This window comes from Doryrhamphus excisus, chromosome 10 (assembly GCF_030265055.1).
Source record: "Doryrhamphus excisus isolate RoL2022-K1 chromosome 10, RoL_Dexc_1.0, whole genome shotgun sequence".
NCBI lineage: Eukaryota > Metazoa > Chordata > Actinopteri > Syngnathiformes > Syngnathidae > Doryrhamphus > Doryrhamphus excisus.
The window spans coordinates 13,829,136-13,848,978 of NC_080475.1; the positions used below are offsets into that span (position 1 = coordinate 13,829,136).

The window sequence follows — 19,843 nt, forward strand, 5'->3', positions numbered from 1 at the left end:
AAATTAAATGATTAAAAAAAAAATTGTTACAACTATAATGATGAAAATTGTAATATTAATGATGATTATAATAATGGTGATAATAATAATAATAATGTAATAATGATAAAGATTATAACAATAATGATAATAACAATAATAATATTACAATGATAATAATAACAGGGGATTATACATGATTATATCTTGCAAAAAGGGGTAGGTATTTATAAGCTTTTGCTTCAGCCTACTCCTTTTGGGCTTGTGATCAGATAGTTGAATACAAATGTAAATAATGGAAATTTATATCACATACAAAGCTTTCTAGTTCTTCCAGAATCTGCACCCATCCAGCTGTATTTGTCTCAGAGGTTCCACAGTAGTGTGAGTTTGGAGTTACTTGAACTTTTGTCTGAAATATCCACTTTGTTTTCCCATTCTCAGAACTGGAGGTAGTCGAGGCTGAAGAACAGGCATGAGGTCTTAAGAACCGGAAATAAGAAGACAAGCTGGGAGTCAATTCCGAGAAGCCCTTCTATCAACACTCGGAAGTGGATTACACTTCTTCTTCCCTTCCATTACCATCATGCTTTCACGTCTCGTCTTCCTCCTGATCTTCCCCCTGTCCACGACCACCTCGTCTTCGCCAGGTCCCCCTTCTTCTCTACTGTCTTTTTCGTCACCAGAAGGGGGCCTTACACATTTGGTGGTGCATAATAAATCCGGTGAGGTTTACCTGGGTGCCATAAACTGGATCTACAAGCTGTCCGGCAACCTCACCAAGCTACGAAGCCACGTGACCGGTCCTGTGACGGACAATCCTCGCTGTTACCCTCCACCCGGCGTCCAGTCATGCCCCCACGACCTGGTGCAGACTCCCAATATAAATAAACTGCTGCTGCTCGATGACGCCCACAACCGCTTAATTGCTTGTGGGAGTACTTCCCAGGGAATTTGCCAGTTCCTGCGTCTGGACGATTTGTTCAAGCTGGGCGAGCCCCACCATCGTAAGGAGCATTATCTATCTAGTGTTGCTGAGGCAAGCACCATGTCTGGAGTGGTCATCTCGCCAGATGTCTTCGGCGGTGGCGGGAAACTTTTTGTCGGTACTCCCATTGACGGGAAATCCGAGTACTTTCCGACTCTATCCAGCCGCAAGTTGATGTCTAACGAGGAGAACGCAGACATGTTCAGCTTCGTCTACCAGGATGAGTTTGTCTCTTCCCAGTTGAAGATCCCATCAGATACCCTCTCCAAATTCCCGGCATTTGACATCTACTACATCTACGGCTTCAACAGTGAACAGTTTGTTTACTATCTCACCTTACAACTTGACACCCAGCTCACTTCCCCGGATGCGGGCAGCGAGCAGTTCTTCACCTCAAAGATTGTCCGCCTTTGCGTGGACGACCCCAAATTCTACTCCTACATCGAGTTCCCCATTGGCTGCACCAAGGACGGAGTGGAGTATCGGTTGATCCAGGATGCTTATTTGGCTCGACCGGGGTCTCGTTTGGCTCAGTCGCTTGGTATTCCGCAGCACGAGGAGGTTCTTTTTGCTGTGTTTGCCCAGGGCCAGAAGAACAGAGCCAAGCCACCCAAGGAGACGGCTTTGTGTCTGTTCACAATGAAGCAGATAAAAGAGAAGATTAAAATAAGGATTCAGTCATGCTACAGTGGAGTGGGGATACTCTCTCTACCCTGGCTGCTCAACAAGGAACTATCCTGCATTAACTCGGTGAGTGGCTGATCCTGACTCTTTGATCCACTTGTGTTTGCAGGTGTCTTGTTATTTGTTCCACTGTTCCACTGCAGGCCTATAACGGCGATGGAGCTATCTGTGTCTATCGGTTCCGTGTATGGAACACTTCTGATTAATTTAGTTGTGCATACATCCAACTTTTGTCAACTCTTAAATGTCACCTGAATGATTTCTGGCTTAGTTTTGATGCAACCCTCCCTTTTAGCTGGGTTTAGGACCCACGCTGGGGCACTGGCTGAGAATTGAACATGTGTCAACCGCACCAAAAAAAAAAAAAACTTGTACTACTACACCACCAGTACTTTTTATAGCCTAATACTAGTATCTACATAAGCTTCAAACATGCAAATCTATACATATTCAAAGATAAGTAATGTTCCACCCCCGTTTTTGTTACCATAGCAGATACCTGCATGGGTTATTTTTCCGATTATTACGTCAAAATTTCATTGGAGCACAAGCAGCATAGAAAATGGATGGATCGCACTGCAATGTTGCCTCTGTCCACCAGAGAGGGCCAACGGAGCCCAGAGGGAAGCTGATGTCAATGCAGTGCCTCGGCAAGCACCAATGAATGTGTTACTCAGACGCCATGCATTATGGGGAAACTTTTGAAGGATTTTTATTTTTCATTTTAAACTCATATTGTTACATGTATGTATATTTCTCCGGTGTAAGTTTGTGGATAAAGGGTTCAAAGTTAAAGAAAGAAGTAGCTGGTAAAACACTGTAATTAACAGTAGTTTACATAATATGATAACTTATAGCAAATATACATTTTGTAAAAAAATAATCATGATTTGGAGTGCATGAGAAAGTGGGGAAAAAAACATAGCAAACTTGACCACATATAGTATATACCTCATACATTGTACAAGTACATTGCACAATTGAACCAATATTGGTAATAGTGGGAAGGGGCAAACTGCTCAGCTAGCATTAATATTCATTCATTCATTTCTTTTCTTCACGAGGGTCACGGGGGGTGCTGGAGCCTATCCCAGCTGTCTTCGGGCGAGAGGCGGGGTACACCCTGGACTGGTCGCCAGCCAATCACAGGGCACATATAGACAAACAACCATTCACACTCACATTCATACCTATGGACAATTTGGAGTTGCCAATTAAGCTAGCATTAATATAAGCTAACGTATTTTGTAAACAGTACAACTAGAACATGTATGAGTACAGAGGTAGATAAAGCTGCTGGATGCGGACCTCTAATGATACTTCGAATGCAGCTACTGTTATCGTCTGGAGTTAATTAAAAACCTACATCAGGAGGTTGCCTACAGCCAGAGCTGATATTGTCAATCTTGGCAAAGGAAAAATCCTGGCATGCTCCTAGCAACAAGAAGATACTGTGGTTAATTGGATACACCCATTAATTAGAGCAATTTTTCTTTTTTTTCATGATTAAAATGTTCAATAGCGTCCTTGATTGAATATCGTTTGAATTCTGAGGGTGTTCTTTTGAAGGACGGAGCAGGAAAGTGTAATCGCCAGTTGGAATAATTCACACTGTGTGCAATTTGCCGATGGCTTGTCTTCCCCCGTCCCTCATAGATGAGCATTATGGGTGCCCCTGTATCCTCATGAATTATTCAACCGGTCTCACCTCCTGTTATTCAGTCGATTCTCTGTAACAGCCTGCCATAAATCTCTGAACTTCTCTCCACTTCTCCCCATCTTCTCTCTCTCCTCCTCTGCCCTCACTTTCTCTTTAGTGTCTTCCAATCTAGCCTCGTTATTTGCGTGAAGATTTCTCCGGTCCCATTCAAACTTGATTCTTCTTTCAATCTACCCTTCCCATTTCTTCCCATGACCTCCTCTTTGGTGAATATTGTAAACTTTAACATCCTTCATATCTTCACTCGTGGTTCTTTTTTGTTCGCCTCTCGTCTGCTTTCGCTCTGTCACCAATCCTGCCTGTGACCTCCTCTTGACTTTCTGTTGAGTGATGAGGTAAAGAGTGACTTAGTGTGTAAGCCGGCGTCTGAATGTGATCTGAAAACACAATGCTGACAGAACAGCTGATGCAATGAAAGAAGGGCTGGATTGATGTAGACTGAGTGAGAATGAAAGGATGATGATAGAGAGCGAGAGCGAGAGAGAGAAATATCGGAGGGGTTGCAACTGCTGAATTATTGTTGAAATGGTGCGCATGAGAACGGGATGAGGATTGAATGTAAAATAGGGGGTGCACATTAGAGGACTCCGAGGAAGGTCTTTAAACGTAAAGAATGGAACCTGCTGAAGTCGGTCTTGCAAGTGTTTGTATTTGCTGATAAATCCCCGCACCAGCAATCACCATGCTGATCACTGCATATTTACTTCCTATATTCAGCATCTTTTATGTTCTGCATATTTCATTAACTTCTGAAGACTGTCATGGCTGACGCCGGACAATATAAGTGTTTCATCTTTGTCATAAGCCCACATGGTAATGTCTTCAGCGTCATGTTGCCTTGCTGTCTGCAGTCAGTGTGTGTGTCCTCGCTTGCTTGCATTTAATTATGCAAATGAGTGTACAGTTACATGATTGTCCTTTATGGCCATCTGTCGTTTTTGCCGGCAATCGATCAAGGTCGTGTCAGAAGGACTCGCTCTGGGGACGCGGCTGTGATGAATTCATCATCTTGTAGACATGTTCCGTGTTTCGCTGAAGCAACAGTTCATCGTTTACGATGCTGTGCCGGATCGAAGCTTTCATGCAAGCCGGTTTCGAAAAAAATCTAGTTCATTTAGAGAAAACCCATTCCTTTTTTCAACAGAGAAAACAATCCAAAGAAATACAGCTGGGTGGGTGCAGATTCTGGAAGTACAAGAAAGCTTTGTATGCGAGTTGTGTGTAGCTGCTCTATAGGAGTCCAGAACTCGATACAAACGGCCGGAGAATTAGCATAATAGGTTCCTTTTAAGCTAATGATGCAAACAGCGAGTAATTTGGGCATGATACTTTTTAAAAAACGAAGAAGAGAAATTTGTTGAGGGGTGGTACACATGAAATTCGGGCGAGAATATAACGGTTATATAACTGCATAACGGTTTGCATAATTGTTACCTATTTTCGGAGAAAAATGTTGATATAATAAAACATGTAATGAATACATTTCAAACCATAAATCTGCAAATTTGCTGGATTACAAATGCTTGACCACAAATATGTGGGGAGCCGCTATACTGTACAAAAGTTTTCAGCCACAACTCCTGTGGTTAGTGTTTAAATCAGTGTTTAACTTTTTGACATTTACCACTGCCACACTATTCGAGAGGCACTGGCTTAGAGTGAATCTGTTTTTTGAAGCTATTTTTTACCCTGGGCTCACACTGGATCCGGTACGCATTGCTGCAATCGTCCAAACTGCGCTTGCAAGAGCAGATGTTCACGTGATAACTAGCCTTGTATACAGGAAGTTATTGTAAACACCGTGGTGTTGTAGATTTCAGTGTTTTCAGGTGTTTAAAGACAATAAGGCGACTTCTTCCAATCGACAAGGACAAATAAAGCCACCCGCATCACAACTCTGCCAGAAGTAACAATCCTTGTGATGCGTTCATATTTTCAACACTGAGTTTGAAACGCAGCAGCATTCCTCTTTTTAAAGGGCGGCCTGCTCTTGGAACTTTTTGCCTTCTGTGAATTGTACTGTCTTTGAAGTTAGTTTTGAAAGCAGCTTTTAGAGAACACTTGCTATGAGATGACGCTATCCCTCCCAGATGCGTCTCCTGGTCTAGTGAGTGGTAACACTTTAATGCACACACAAGGGATCTCTATTTAATTAACATTTTTGTGACCTGTACACATGAATTAGCTTCACTAGCAATGACTTAGTTTGGTCTGTCTTACAGTGGATGACTATACTGGCATTTGTTTTAGATGATATTTACAGACGCACAAGCTATTAGTAACAATTTTCCCAACTGTGTTTATTTTGCCTGTGTAGCATTATGGAGTGTGCATACAGGGAGAGGGGTGCAAATTACAAACCGGAGTACCCGGAGAAAACCCACGCACGTATGGGAAGAACATGTAAACTCCACACAGAGATGCCTAAGCAGAGAATCGAACCCCGGTCTTCCCGATCTCTCGACTCTGTAGCCTACATGCTAACCATGTTTAAATTTACAGAGTCAATTTATGTGAAATTAGGCTGCACAGTGGTCAAGTGGTTGGCGTGCAGACCTCACAGCTAAAAGACCTGAGTTCAATCCCATCCTCGGCCATCTCTGTGTGGAGTTTGCATGTTCTCCCTGGTTTCCTCCCACATTCCAAAAACATGCTAGGTTAATTGGCGACTCCAAATTGTCCATAGGTATGAATGTGAGTGTGAATGGTTGTTTGTCTATATGTGCCCTGTGATTGGCTGGTGACCAGTCCAGGGTGTACCGCCCAAAGACAGCAGGTCACATTTTCTTTGAAATGCAATTGAGGTGTCAAGATAATTGTGTCGTAACAATCTGGTGATGTGCAGGGTTTCATTACATTTGATATTCATATAGTAAACATAAAAATCATAAAGAGCCCAGAGGGAAGCTGATGTCATTGCAGCGCTTCTAAAAAAAAAAAAGTAGAAGTTCCATTGATGTTTCCCCTGAAGTCTGTGCATTAATGGGCGTGACTCGAAAAACGTCAGGTCTCTCCCTTTTTGCCTCCTTGCCCGCCGCCTCATTATCACAGAGAGGGCCAGTGTTGCTCTGCTGGGAGTTAAAGCGAGTGCTGGGTGACCTTCACCGGCTGTGGGCTGCCATCCAGCACTATACAGCTCTGTAAGCTGGCCGACCCAGCAGCGACGTTACAGCCTCAGCATGTCTAATGAGACTTATTCAGTCACAGAGATACTATCCTCTGTGTCTGTTTGTCAAGGGTTCGCTTTATCTCTTTATTGTGTGGCAAGGTGGATGTCGGAGGGGAAAATTGACCGCAATAACAAGTAAAAGAACTCCATTATTCCGCCATTTTTTGTTGTTGTTATTAATAGTTCTCATTGTTTATCGCTATTGCAGTGCAATCTTGTTGTGTGTTTTAGACACTGACTTAGTTACTTGCTTTTGTTTATTGGTTATTTTGACTCGAGTCCCATTAGAGTTGTCTTGTATGGCCCACATTGCATCATGCGTGACGCCTCCTGGGTAAAGTCTATCGTTGCTCCGGTGCCTGCTCTTACATCAGGCAAGGCATATTTCCCCTTGGTATTACTATATTGTGCTTTTGGGATAATGGGCATAAACAACATATAGTAGTTATAACTAACTGCAGTATTTTCTGCACTACAAGGCTACAAACGCTACATATGACCCAGCATGATGCTACACACCTACAGACCTTGTAATGTCACATACTGTATGTTTGCGTCCCCCACAATGCTATGAAATCGTACTAATTTGTGATTAATTCTCAATAGGGATACACAGGGGAATTTGTGAATAGCGTCCATGAAGCAGTTTGACCACACAGTGGTGTTCATTGTTAACTTCAGCACATGACAAAAGTGGATTAATGACCGCTATTGGCCCAGAGAGCTCAAGAGCGTCAGCTTGTTGTGGATTTTGATTTACGCCACTGAAGTTGAAGTGAGGTTTGGTGTTAATTTGCTCATTTTTTTTGGCCCCTTTGTATTTGTATTGTGTTTGTATTGAGTTATAGACTCCTATAGATCAGCTACACACAATAACAAACATAGAAAGCTTTCTAGATCTTCCAGAATCTGCAGTTATTTCATCTGTATTTCTTTGGATTTCCTGCCAAAACGGTGTGTTTTAATGTATTCCATCCGGCACACTGACTCTGCTGTGGTTGTTCACACTTCAAGTGCTCACGAGGACTTACGGATAGCTGCCGAACCCAACTTTGTACGAGTATAGGACGGTATAGGAGTTGAAAATAAATGCTGATTTAGCTTTTTTTTAAATGTATGTATGTATGTACCGCTTACATACTTCCATACAGTATGTGTCGGATCTTGAATCCGATACGAAAGTAGAGATTGGAGAGGTTACTTCAACATCTCTTAATGGTAAGTAGCTTTACCATTTTAGCGTTAGGTTTTCGACAACATCTGTTTTTTTTTCGGGATTACGAGTGTAGTGGGTAAAGTAGTGGGTAGACCAGGGTAATGACAGTCTCATCTTGGTTAAACCTCAATACCTGACCGCTGAGGAAATGTGCAGAGACGTGCTCATATCCAGAGTGAATTATGAGTCTCCCATGATTTTGATTGACTGCCAGATTTAGAGGGAATTTTGGGTTATCAAAGTAGTTCAGGTATTAGCTGGTATGTTTACTCTGGCGGCAAAATGTTCGGGTGTTTTAAATACTTAAGCATTGCGAAGGGAGCCACAACAAAGAGGCTGAAGAGCCACATGCGGCTCTGGAGCCCCGGGTTGCTAACCCACTGATGTGGTGGGAAATGGCTAATAGCAACCCTCCATGTATGCTACACATACTTCCACAAAATAAACAGTTCAGGCTTCGAGTCACAAAGGTCCAGAGTTGTAATGCTACACCCCGCCTATGCCAACCATCTTCATTGGACTCTATAGGACAGTAGGTTTGGGTGAGCTCCTGTTGCGGTCTGCTGTAATTGGATTATGTCCTGTCAAGAATGGCTTTAGTTCCGATTACACAGATTAAGCTTGTGCTTTTCTCGGATGGGGCAGCATGGCTTTAAGAGCATTATCCGTAGTTTGGAACACGTCAGAAGGGCAAGTAGTAGTACCAATTCATCAGTGTCCTAATTTTGTTTATTTTTTATAAGTCATGGAGAAAAAGTGTTTGTCTGTGTAGCATTATAGCATAGAGAAGTACTCTGAAGTCTTCCTATGCACTTGCCAGGGGTGGAATACATAAAAAAAAAAAAAACTTTTTCACAGGAACCACAAAATCCAAAGAAATACAGCTGAATAGGTGCAGATTCCGGAAGAACTAGAAGGCTTTCTGTGCTGGTTGTTGTGTGTAGCGCTCTGAGAGTCCACGACTCAATACAAAGGGATGTAAAATGAGCTTTGTGCTGGGGAGCAAGTGATGGTGGAACAAAAAAGCACATTCCCTAAACCAGGAGTTAGCTACCTTTACTATTACCAGCCTTTCTTTTCTTTAAGCTTGTTGGGTAACGCTGGTCGACGTAACTATCAGTGGCAGGGGCGTCACTAGGTTCTGAGGACAATTTTTACAAAATTGGATTTTTTTTATACATTTTTTTTAAAGATTTTTTTTTTTTTTACAAAAAAATCTGACAAATTTCATATAAAAGCAAAAAGAAGGCTAATAAGCAAACCAATAAGCGGGCTAATACTAGCCTACTACTACTAGTAGTAGTACTAGCCTACTACTACTACTAGTACTACTACTAGTAGTACTACAAATTTTATGTAAAAGCAAAAAGAAGGCTAATAAGCAAGCCAATAAGCGGGCTAATACTAGCCTACTACTACTAGTAGTAGTAGTTCTAGCCTACTACTACTACTAGCGGGCTAATACTAGCCTACTACTACTAGTAGTAGTACTAGCCTACTACTACTAGTAGTAGTACTAGCCTACTACTACTAGTAGTAGTACTAGCCTACTACTACTACTACTAGTATGACTACTACTAGTAGTAGTAGTAGGCTAGTATTAGCCCGCTTATTGGCTTGCTTATTAGCCTTCTTTTTGCTTTAACATGAAATTTGTCAGAGATTTAAAAAAACCCCAAAAAACTACTACATACTAGTAGTAGTAGTCGTAATGATGAGAAGAAGAATGATACTAGTACTAGTAGTAGTAGACTAGCATTAGCCTGCTTATTGCCTTGCTTATTAGCCTTCTTTTTGCTTTTATATGAAATTTTTGTAAAAAAAAAAAAATCTCTAAAAAAAATCAAAATACCCCCTAAAATAGGCCTAATGACGCCACTGATCAGTGGACTTATGCAGTTACTGGTTTAACCCCGTGCTGTACAGCGCTGGTATTACTGCACAACCTTTGGTCCCATGACAAAAGTAAACAAGTACCACAAACGTGTACGCAACTTATGGCCCGTGTGCCCCGAGTCATTTATCAAAAATCAAGTGTATATTTTTGTAGTAATTCTACAAATTGTATCTGCCCTTCTATTTATTGTTTTACTGTCAAAAAAAGGTCATTAAAACTAACTTTTTGCACGGTGCTGCCTGTTCCAAAGCGTCCTTACGGTGTTGTAACTTCACGCATGAAGACCACATCTGTTTCCAGTCATAGGATGGAAGCAATTCAAACAAAAAGCAAGTACTGTACATGACAGAAACAAGTTTTGCAAACTGTGGAATACATCAAGCTGGAAAATAAATGCTGATCTCTTGGCATGCCAGCTCTTCCCCTTATCTGACCTGAGGGGCTCGCTGAAGCCTCTCCTCGTACGTTTATTTATTTATTTCGCCTTTTGCCTGCAGCTTTTCTTTTTCCACCATTTCCAAAAAATCTCTTCAGTGCCAGGCTCTCTCATGGTTTTTTTTTTCCCCTCCAACTTAACACTCCCGCTTTCACTCAAACCAAAAAAAAAAAAACACATTGTGACATGTCAAAGTGCTCTTGAAATCATGGAAAAAAGCAGGGAAAATGTCACGTTGTTGTGCTGTGTACACAGCTATAAGAAATTCTGTTTTTAGTACTTGAGGACTAGAGACTTTTATGACTCTGACTACTTATAGTATGCGAGTATTCAAAGCCTTACAGTACATAAATGTATTGGATTGGAGTATGTCAGCCTGCGTCTAAAACCTTGTGAAAGTATTTTTCCTTAAAGTTCAAAAAAAGATGTTGCAGTTCTCATGCGTACTTTTGCTCACTATCGTATATCAGATTGATACCGGCTAGTATTCAAGACTACAATATGCAGTATGGGATGTTAAGTCAAAAAAACTGTATCGGCACAGTCCTAGGACACTCCTGTCCTATTACAAAGTGTTGCTAATAGCCTTTGCACCGCAATCGGAGGATCACGGGTCATCCTGCAAAAAAAAAAAGTGTGACCAGTGTGACCAATCACAGTGTAGTTGGCGTGCTCGGAGGCTGACTGTGGGTGGAATAAATTAAAACAGACCGTTTTGGAAATCCAAGGAAATACAACTGGAATAGGTGCAGATTCTGGAAGATCTACAACAGGGATGGGCAAATATTTTGACTCGTGGGCGGCATTGAGTTAACAAAATTCTCCGGGGGGTTTAGCACGCAGCTAGGAAACCCAAGTTCAATTCCACCCTCGGCCATCTCTGTGTGGAGTTTACATGTATTCCGGTTTCCTCTCACATTCCAAAAACATGCTTGGTTAATTGCCGACTCCAAATTGTCCATAGGTATGAATGTGAGTGTGAATGGTTGTTTGTCTATATGTGCCCTGTGATTGGCTGGCCACCAGTTCAGGGTGTACCCCGCCTCTCACCCGAAGACAGCTGGGATAGGCTCCAGCACCCCCTGCGACCCTCGGTCGGTAGAAAATGAATGAATTTCCCTTGAATTATTTGTCTAATTTTATCTGTAAAAGTGTTATACTATCAGCTGTATGTTTTCATGTTCCTTTAAACATCAGACCACATCAAACTGTTTTTAATTGTACAGTTTTTTTGTTTTCTTTTACTAAATAAGACATCCGACTTGCAAGTCATGTTTGTGTGTTAAAAGTTTAAATACTTACAAAGCAACTGGCGGGCCGGATTCAAACACTTGGTGGGTCGCATGTGGCTCCTGGACCGTAGTTTGCCCACCCCTGATCTACAGAGTTATAGAAAGTTGCCGGTTATTGTGTGTAGCTGCTCTATAGGCATCCACAACTCAATGCGAAAGGAAAGAAATATGCATTATAAGTCCCCTTTTAAGTAGTAATTTACATGCTTTGTTTCTGTACGTTCAGTTTTCTAGTGCTCTGAAATGGGACTCAAATTTATGTAGAATCGTATGTATTTAGGATGTGCATGAATGTGAAACAAGTGCATGTATAGTATGTAACGTAACCCTGGTGTGAGGTGAAGGTAACCTCTTGCGGTTAAGGCGAATTGGGCTGCCAGATGCACATCCATTCTGCAGTCTTTCTAAAGCTATTTCACTCCACACATGATTCACACACATACACATTAAAAAAAAAAAAACAAGCGTGCCTCAAGTGGCCCCCATCTGTTCGACAGATGTTTAAGATCTCTGCTGCACCCCCTGCCCTGTCGCGATGTGGAAACAGACTTTTACACACACACACACACACACACACACACACACACACACACACACACACACACACACACACACACACACACACACACACAAAATCCCCTCATTAACAACAAATTAAAGACTAGGGCCAACTATTTCTGTTGTCTGCTTGTAGCGGCAAGTCATGTAAACAAATACCTGGACACAGGTCGCCATCGTGTCTGCCTGAGTGTGTGTGTGTGTGTGTTATTGACGTCTTTATGCAAAGTTTTGTAGTCTGGTCAATTTAGAAATATGTGACATTCACTGCTATGGTTGAAAAAAATTATGTCGGGATATGTTTTTTTTTAATGAAATTAAACAACAAAATTAATAGGTACTATGTTTAAACATAGGCTGCACGGTAGATAAGTGGTTAGCGCACAGACCTCACAGCTAGGCGACCAGGGTTCAATTCCACCCTCATCCATCTCTGTGTGGAGTTTTCTCCGGGTATTCCGGTTTCCTCCCACATTCCAAAAACATGCTAGGTTAATTGGCGACTCCAAATTGTCCATAGGTATGAATGTGAGTGTGAATGGTTGTTTGTCTACATATATGTGCCCTGTGATTGGCTGGCTGGCCACCAGTCCAGGGTGTACCCGAAGACAGCTGGGATAGACTCCAGCACCCCCGCGACCCTCGTGAGGATAAGCAGTAGAAAATGAATGAATGTTTAAACATGTTTTTCCAAGACCGTGTCATGTTTTAGAGTAGTTCATGCAAGTTTTTTCAGCTTTTTTAAACAGTTTTCACACAAATTATGATTAAAAAAAGTGCTATTATTAGAATAGAATCATTGCTGTTGATGTCGCCAAACACAAGAATGGCACAGCCAGAGGTTGCATGAGTAACTAATAATGTTTCCAAACATGCTTTGGGATGCTTTGTTTCACAATGTCACTGTACATGTTGACTTTCCTTCAATGAGACACAGCATCCGAGCACTCATGTGGCCTCTGCACACGAGTGCTCTATGCTTACATGTCAACCACCCGTTTTCATGTACTACCATGTAGTTTGTATTTGCGTTTTTACATTAAATAGTTTCTGAAATGTGAGAAGTAGATTCACGTGTGAGCTGTCAGTGGTTTCCTAGTTGTCCTCCTTGAACAATTTGGCATTTTATTGTATCACAGCTCTGTGTGACATTTTTGCTGGCTGTAGTAATGGCTCTTAACATTTCTAAAAGTGTTTAGCCTCCACAATCATCACAGATTGTGGTTAACACTGCTAGTAAAACAACACTATATTAGATATTCATTCATTCATTCATTTTCTACCGCTTTTCCTCACAAGGGTCGCGGGGGTGCTGGAGCCTATCCCAGCTGTCTTTGGGCGAGAGGCGGGGTACACCCTGGACTGGTCGCCAGCCAGCCAATCACAGGGCACATATAGACAAACAACCATTCACACTCACGTTCATACCTATGGACAATTTGGAGTCGCCAATTAACCTAGCATGTTTTTGGAATGTGGGAGGAAACCGAAGTACAGTGGAGTGCAAACTCCACACAGTGATGGCTGAGGGTGGAATTGAACCCTGGTCCCTGGTAGCTGTGAGGTCTGCGCGCTAACCACTCGACCTATATTAGATATATATAGTATATGATTGTTGTGAATATGTCACTTCCTTTGCATGTGTTCATGGTAAGGATCGACCGATACATCGGCCGGCCGATTTTTCCGCCGCATGATTTACAGACAGGCATCCACCGGGCAGCTTTGTGTTGCTGGAGGACCCTGGAATATTTGTTGTCATTGTCATTTTTTCATGTAAATTGAGGAAGCAAAAGCAGCATCGGCCACAAATATCGGCCCAAGCAAAATCGGCCATCGGCATGATGGAAAAAAAATCGGTATCAGCCGATACGCGCGTGAGTTCGCCGATGTATTTTTCCGCCGCATGATTTACAGACAGGCATCCGCCGGGCAGCTTTGTGTTGCCGGAGGACCCTGAAATATTTGTTATCATTGTCATTTTTCATGTAAATTGAGCGAGCAAAAGCAGTATCATTGTCATTTTTTCATTTAAATTTCATGTAAATAATCGGCCCAAGCAAAATCGGTCATGGAAAAAAATCGTATTGGCATCGGCCCGAAAAAAAACATATCGTTCGATCCCGAGTTCATGGTGGTGTTTGCCCCTGGTCGTCGATGTCACCCACCCACAAGTGTTCTCAAATTTAATTGTTAGCGAAACATTGATTGGTTTCACTTCTGTCAGTTTCTAATTTACAATTTTCGGTGCTGTTTGACTTTGTTGTAACGGAGGACATCATGATAGGTTCAAGGTCCAAGCCATATTTGTCATCACGGTATGCGTAATGTAGATGTGACCATGCAAGGTAATGGCGGGCGATACGTCTAATGTGTTTGTACAGCAAGGTCAGCGCTGCAGGCAAAAACATCGGAGTCGATCAAAAACTCGTCTCTTTTTAAACTGAAGCTCATTAGCCATGACAAGTGCCCTGTTGACCCGTTGTCTTCTTCGCCTCCTTGTTTCCTTACTATCCTCACTTTTTTTTTTTTTTTTTCCTCGGCACACATTCATCATTCAGGACTTTGGCAAGGCAGTCCCCGTGTGTGAGAGAGATGCCAGAGGCACACTGTGACTGTGTACAACAGAGGTTCTGGCCAAGGACAACACTACGGACTGTGTCCTGGTCTAAACCCCTATTCTGGAAATGGGGCAAAAATGTGATTGCGGCTTGTAATGATGATTTGCGTGAGTTTCATTTAGAAATAATAATAATAGTAATTAAAATGTGCCAAAATCATGACTTTTAGGCCACAATCATTACAAAAGAAGCTAAGGAAATACTAGAGACTGATAAATGACAGAATATAAACCTTTTGTCGTGAAGTGTTGGCCGTATGAATGGGGTGGGGTCATAGGTCAGAGCCGGTATTATGTCAGTGATGAGTGAGTTGTCTTTCTTTATGACAAAAAGCCGAACTATAGTGCCTCTTTTATCAAAAGTGGAGCGCCCAAGTGAGGGAGATGATAGATCTTTTTCCTGTTTGGTGCTCATAAACAGGATGTAGGGACATTTTTTGTTCTTTTTTAAGAACATCATTCAAAAGTCACATTTGCACTTTATGGTAATGGTAATGGTTTTATTTCATTTGAACGTGCATCAGATTACAATTGAATGCATCACATAATCAGTTCACAGTTCCACATGTCCAAAAGGAGTAGGAAGAAGCAAAGCTTATTAAATCCTACCCCTCCATCTGGTACTTTTACAATCAGTAACTGTTACATTTGTTCACTTCCTGCTTTCCTAATATAATTAACGTATTTTTATGTTTTATTAATTTTTACTTTATTTTATTTATTTTTTTAATGTTTTAAATGTTTTAAATTTTTTTAAATGTTAATTTTTTTTAAATGTTTTAATTTTTTAAAAATGTTTTAATTTTTTTTTTTAATTTACATTTTTAAAATTTTTTAATTTAAATTTTTTTGTCAAGTACCTAAGTACAAGGTGATATGAGCATCCAATGACATAATGGGTACCATAGTAAGTGTCAATATAGTGATATATATAGCACATCATGACTGGTTCAAGACTCTTCATCCTTGTATTTAGCAAACATCAACTGCTTGTATTGTTTCTTGAATTGGCTCATCGTTGTGCATTGTTTGACTTTTTAACTTTTTACTTTGACTTTTTTACTTTTTAACGTAGTCCTAGCATATAAGTGTTTCAAATGTAGTTCTTCCCTTCTGTCAGATTTTGGAGAAATCCAGTGTAGATTTTCCACTTTTTCCACTTAGTTATTTTTAATTTAACACTTACATGAACTCTTTTTTTCTTTTTGTGGTGTCACTCCAGTCTTATGACTGCTTACTGCCATAGTAAAAATGCAACAATGGACCGATTGTGATCCCATCCATGACCTCGATGATGAACTATGAAGAAGCTGTTTAATGTCTGAGTGCTCAAAAGTGCAGGCAGATTCTTATCCATCATCCCACATCATGGAGCTCTTTTTCTTCGTTTTTTTTTTTTTTTTTCTTCTACCATGCAAAATTAATTCTGGAGCGTGACAGTCAGTCCCAAACAGGCTGCCAGAGTCTCATACAGTAGTAAAATCGGCACAAAGAAGAACAAGGAATCCCATAGCAGATGGTGCGAAACCTCCTTGAGTCTTGATTTCAACATTGTCCAGCCTGCCAAATTATACAAAGACTTTGTCACTGGACTTGTTGTTACCGTGTCCTAAAACAGCGTACTCTTCTACTCCTGTACTACTGACGACCTGGTGGGTTTTAACTCCCTCGTTGGGATTACCAACACTTGACTTTTCGATTCGCGTTTTAATCCAAACACTCCCACCTTCTCCTTTGCAATGTATTAGCTTTTTATAGTGACGGTGTAAACACGGTTAATGTTTTTTCATCATCCTCGACTTAACATTTACTCCTGACCAAGCTCAAAGTAAATGGTGGGCTGTAAAATAAAGCATTTAAAAAGGCAAGCAGGGGGAGGAATTAAACAGATATTGTTCTGGGAGCTGTTTAAGTAGCAAGAGGTGAACATAAACACGCACAAATAAAGATTTTTTTTTGCACTTCTGCAGATACGATTTGCAGGCTTTCTCTGGGAATTATCAATAATAATTTGTATTTTTTCTTAATTAAAAATATACACTACCGGTCAAAAGTTTGGGATCCATTGGAAATTTTTTTTGGACAGTCTTTCTTGGCAGTCCTGAAGTCGCCGCTTCACTGTTAATACTGACACTGGAGTTTGACGGCTACTATTTAGTGCAGCTGCCAGGTGACGACCTGTAAGGTGTCTTTGTGTTAAACTACACACTATCAGATATTTGTCTTCTTGCACAGTTGTGCAACGTTTTTCTGTCCTTGTTAGACCCAGTTTGTGTTTGTAAATGGTAATGGTTTTATTTCATTTGAACATGCATCAGATTACAATTGAATGCATCACATAATCAGTTCACAGTTCCACAAGTCCAAAAGGAGTAGGAAGAAGCAAAGCTTATTAAATCCTACCCCTCCATCTGGTACTTTTACAATCAGTAACTGTTACATTTGTTCACTTCCTGCTTTCCTAATATAGTTTAAGTTTTTTTTTTTTTAATTAATTTTTATTTATTTATTTTTTTGTCCCGTACCAAAGTACGAGGTGATATGAGCATCCAATGACATAATGTGTACCATAGTAAGTGTCAATATAGTGATATATATAGCACATCATGACTGGTTCAAGACTCTTCATCCTTGTATTTAGCAAACATCAACTGCTTGTATTGTTTCTTGAATTGGCTCATCGTTGTGCATTGTTTGACTTCCTTACTCAATCCATTCCATAGTTTGATTCCACATACTGAAATGCTATGGCTTTTTAACGTAGTCCTAGCATATAAGTGTTTCAAATTTACTACTTCTCTATTGGATGACATTTTTAGTGAATTGGTTATTTTAGCCTTATGCATTATGGGTTTTCTAATAATCTTTTAGCCTTATGAAATGATGAACTTGGAGATTGATGCAGAGGATTGACAGTTGTTGATAGGAGGCTTCTATGCAAAAATGTAGATCCTTCTTTGAAAATCATCTGATTAATTTTGTTTGTGAAATGGATAAAAATGTTTGTGAAATGGAAAAATTTGTTTGTGAAATGCATGAAAATTAGTTTTTCTTTGGAAAACAAAGAAATTTGCAAGTGATCCCAAACTTCTGAGTGGTAGTGTAGGAGCTATTCCTAGGTTTCTAATATCTGTTGATTTATTTGCTGTTGTTGTTGTTTTGTTTGGATCACTTAATAATATTGTTTTGTTAGTTATTTATTTGTTTATTTATCTTATTTCGTTGGGGTTAATCAGTAGTTTATTTGTAGGTTTATTTCATTGGATGACACCCTGGGCACCTGCAATCTATTTATGTAGGCAGTGCTCACAGGACCAGCATGCACCGGGGGGGCCTATGGTTTTTGTACCAGAGCAATAGAGCAACCCTTTTAGTATGCTTGCTTGGTAATAAAAATAAATAAGAAGAAACAGAACAAGGTTGTATGGACAATGACTCTTTTGCCTGCGTAAAACACAACCCGTTGGTGCATCAGTAGCTTTTTGATTATAGTTTAAGTTAAGTTTATTTTTGAAGGACAAATAGCCACTACAGGTAGTGTACAATATAAAAATATTATGATGATGATTAATTTTCAATATTTTTACATTAATGACAAACATTTTGACATAGCCGCCATAATTGGGACATGCATCACATCTGGAATTAGATTGAAAACAATGAGTAGACCAGGACATTAACGAAACCTCGATGGCTGAAAGCGATGCGGGATCTCCTCCTGTGTGACTTCCTAATGATGGAGTGGGCAGACTGCAGGAATTACATGTCTACAAGGCCCACGATTGCGAGCAGATGTCAGGTCCGTGTGAGGCCACATTTGTCTGCAGACACGTTGATGTTGAATGCTCCACTGCGTCTCAAATCTGAGCTGTTGACTCTATGGTAATGATGCAAGTCGGTCTAAACATAACAAACCATGAGCATCCTCAGCATGCTGGCCGGGGAGGATGGCGATCTGACTCTGCAGGATGTGTGTGAGAGCGTGAGACACGGAGAATGCAGATTAGTTGACTTTGTCTGGTTCTGTGCATAAATAAGAGCAGGGTGATGTAATGTCATATTGTCATATGCAGCAATATATTGTAATAGGGGTGTCAGGACATGATATGGGGACATTAAAACATGACAAGATTTTTTTCTTTGGAGAAGGAAAAGACAATCAGACTGTGAACTACAGTATGCCATCGTTAGTATGAATAGCAATACAGTCATGGATGTGGTAGTCTGCAGTAGGTCCAAAAAATGGCTCCAAGGAACAGCTATCGCTAAGCAGAAACTGTAGTAATTATACATTTTACATAAGTATTATCTTTAGCTGGTTTGAAAGCTCCCGCCTCTCGCCCGAAGACAGCTGGGATAGGCTCCAGCACCCTGCGACCCTTGTGAGGATAAGCGGTAGAAAATGAATGAATGGTTCGAAAGCTGCATAAACCCCTCCACAATGCAACTGGACAGAGCCAAGAAGGTATAGCTTGAACACACCGTTTTGTCGCCTGGTAACACATCACCTTCCTAGTGAAACCAAGACTGTCTGGCTCGCGGAACATGCATGTGTGTCCAAAATGTGGTGAAGGGGCCATCTGTGCAACATGGCTCATTGCAGAATTGAAAGAAAAACATTCATTCATTTATTTTCTACCGCTTATCCTCACAAGCGTCGCCTATCCCAGCTGTCTTCGGGCGAGAGGCAAGGGGTACACCCTGGACTGGTGGCCAGCCAATCACAGGGCACATATAGACAAACAACCATTCACACTCACATTCATACCTATGGACAATTTGGAGTCGCTAATTAAACTGGCAAACTCCACACAGAGATGGCCAAGGGTGGAATCTAACTCGGATCTCCTAGCTGTGTGACCTGCGCGCTAACCACTTCTCCGCCATTCAGCCGAAAGAAAAACAATAAGTGAAAAAATAAAACAAAATATAGAACAAAAAGGCATCATGTAAATAACGAATTTTCACGCTGCTGCCACTTGACGCTTCGAGGCAGCTAACGTCACTGCAGCTGACCAGTGACTGTTAAGTTGAACGACTTTGGCCTAGCGCTCTCTCACCAACCACTCTAAAGTACAGTCATGGCAAAAAATAACGAGACACCCATGTTTTGTCAGTTTATTGATCCATTTTAAAGTACATCTGTTTGTACAGATATAATGATGATACAAAAATAGTTACATTTATGAGCTGATATCTTGTGAATTTCATACTTTTCTTGATAATAATCAAAATCACTTCAGTTCTTACATGAGTAAAGTTAGCTTTAGTTGTGTCAGGCATT

General features: G+C 40.8%; 1 protein-coding gene across 3 annotated transcripts in view; it reads left to right on the forward strand.

Annotated features, from left to right (window-relative positions):
- The window catches only part of LOC131137090 (plexin-A1-like), a 183,608-nt gene that overhangs the window by 43,842 nt on the left and 119,923 nt on the right, over positions 1–19,843 (forward strand). For all 3 annotated transcript variants that reach the window (XM_058084629.1, XM_058084628.1, XM_058084630.1), the window contains exon 2: positions 424–1,717. In XM_058084629.1, the coding sequence (XP_057940612.1) occupies positions 566–1,717 (1,152 nt within the window). In that variant the 5' untranslated portion in view covers positions 424–565. The remainder of the gene's footprint in view (positions 1–423; positions 1,718–19,843) is intronic.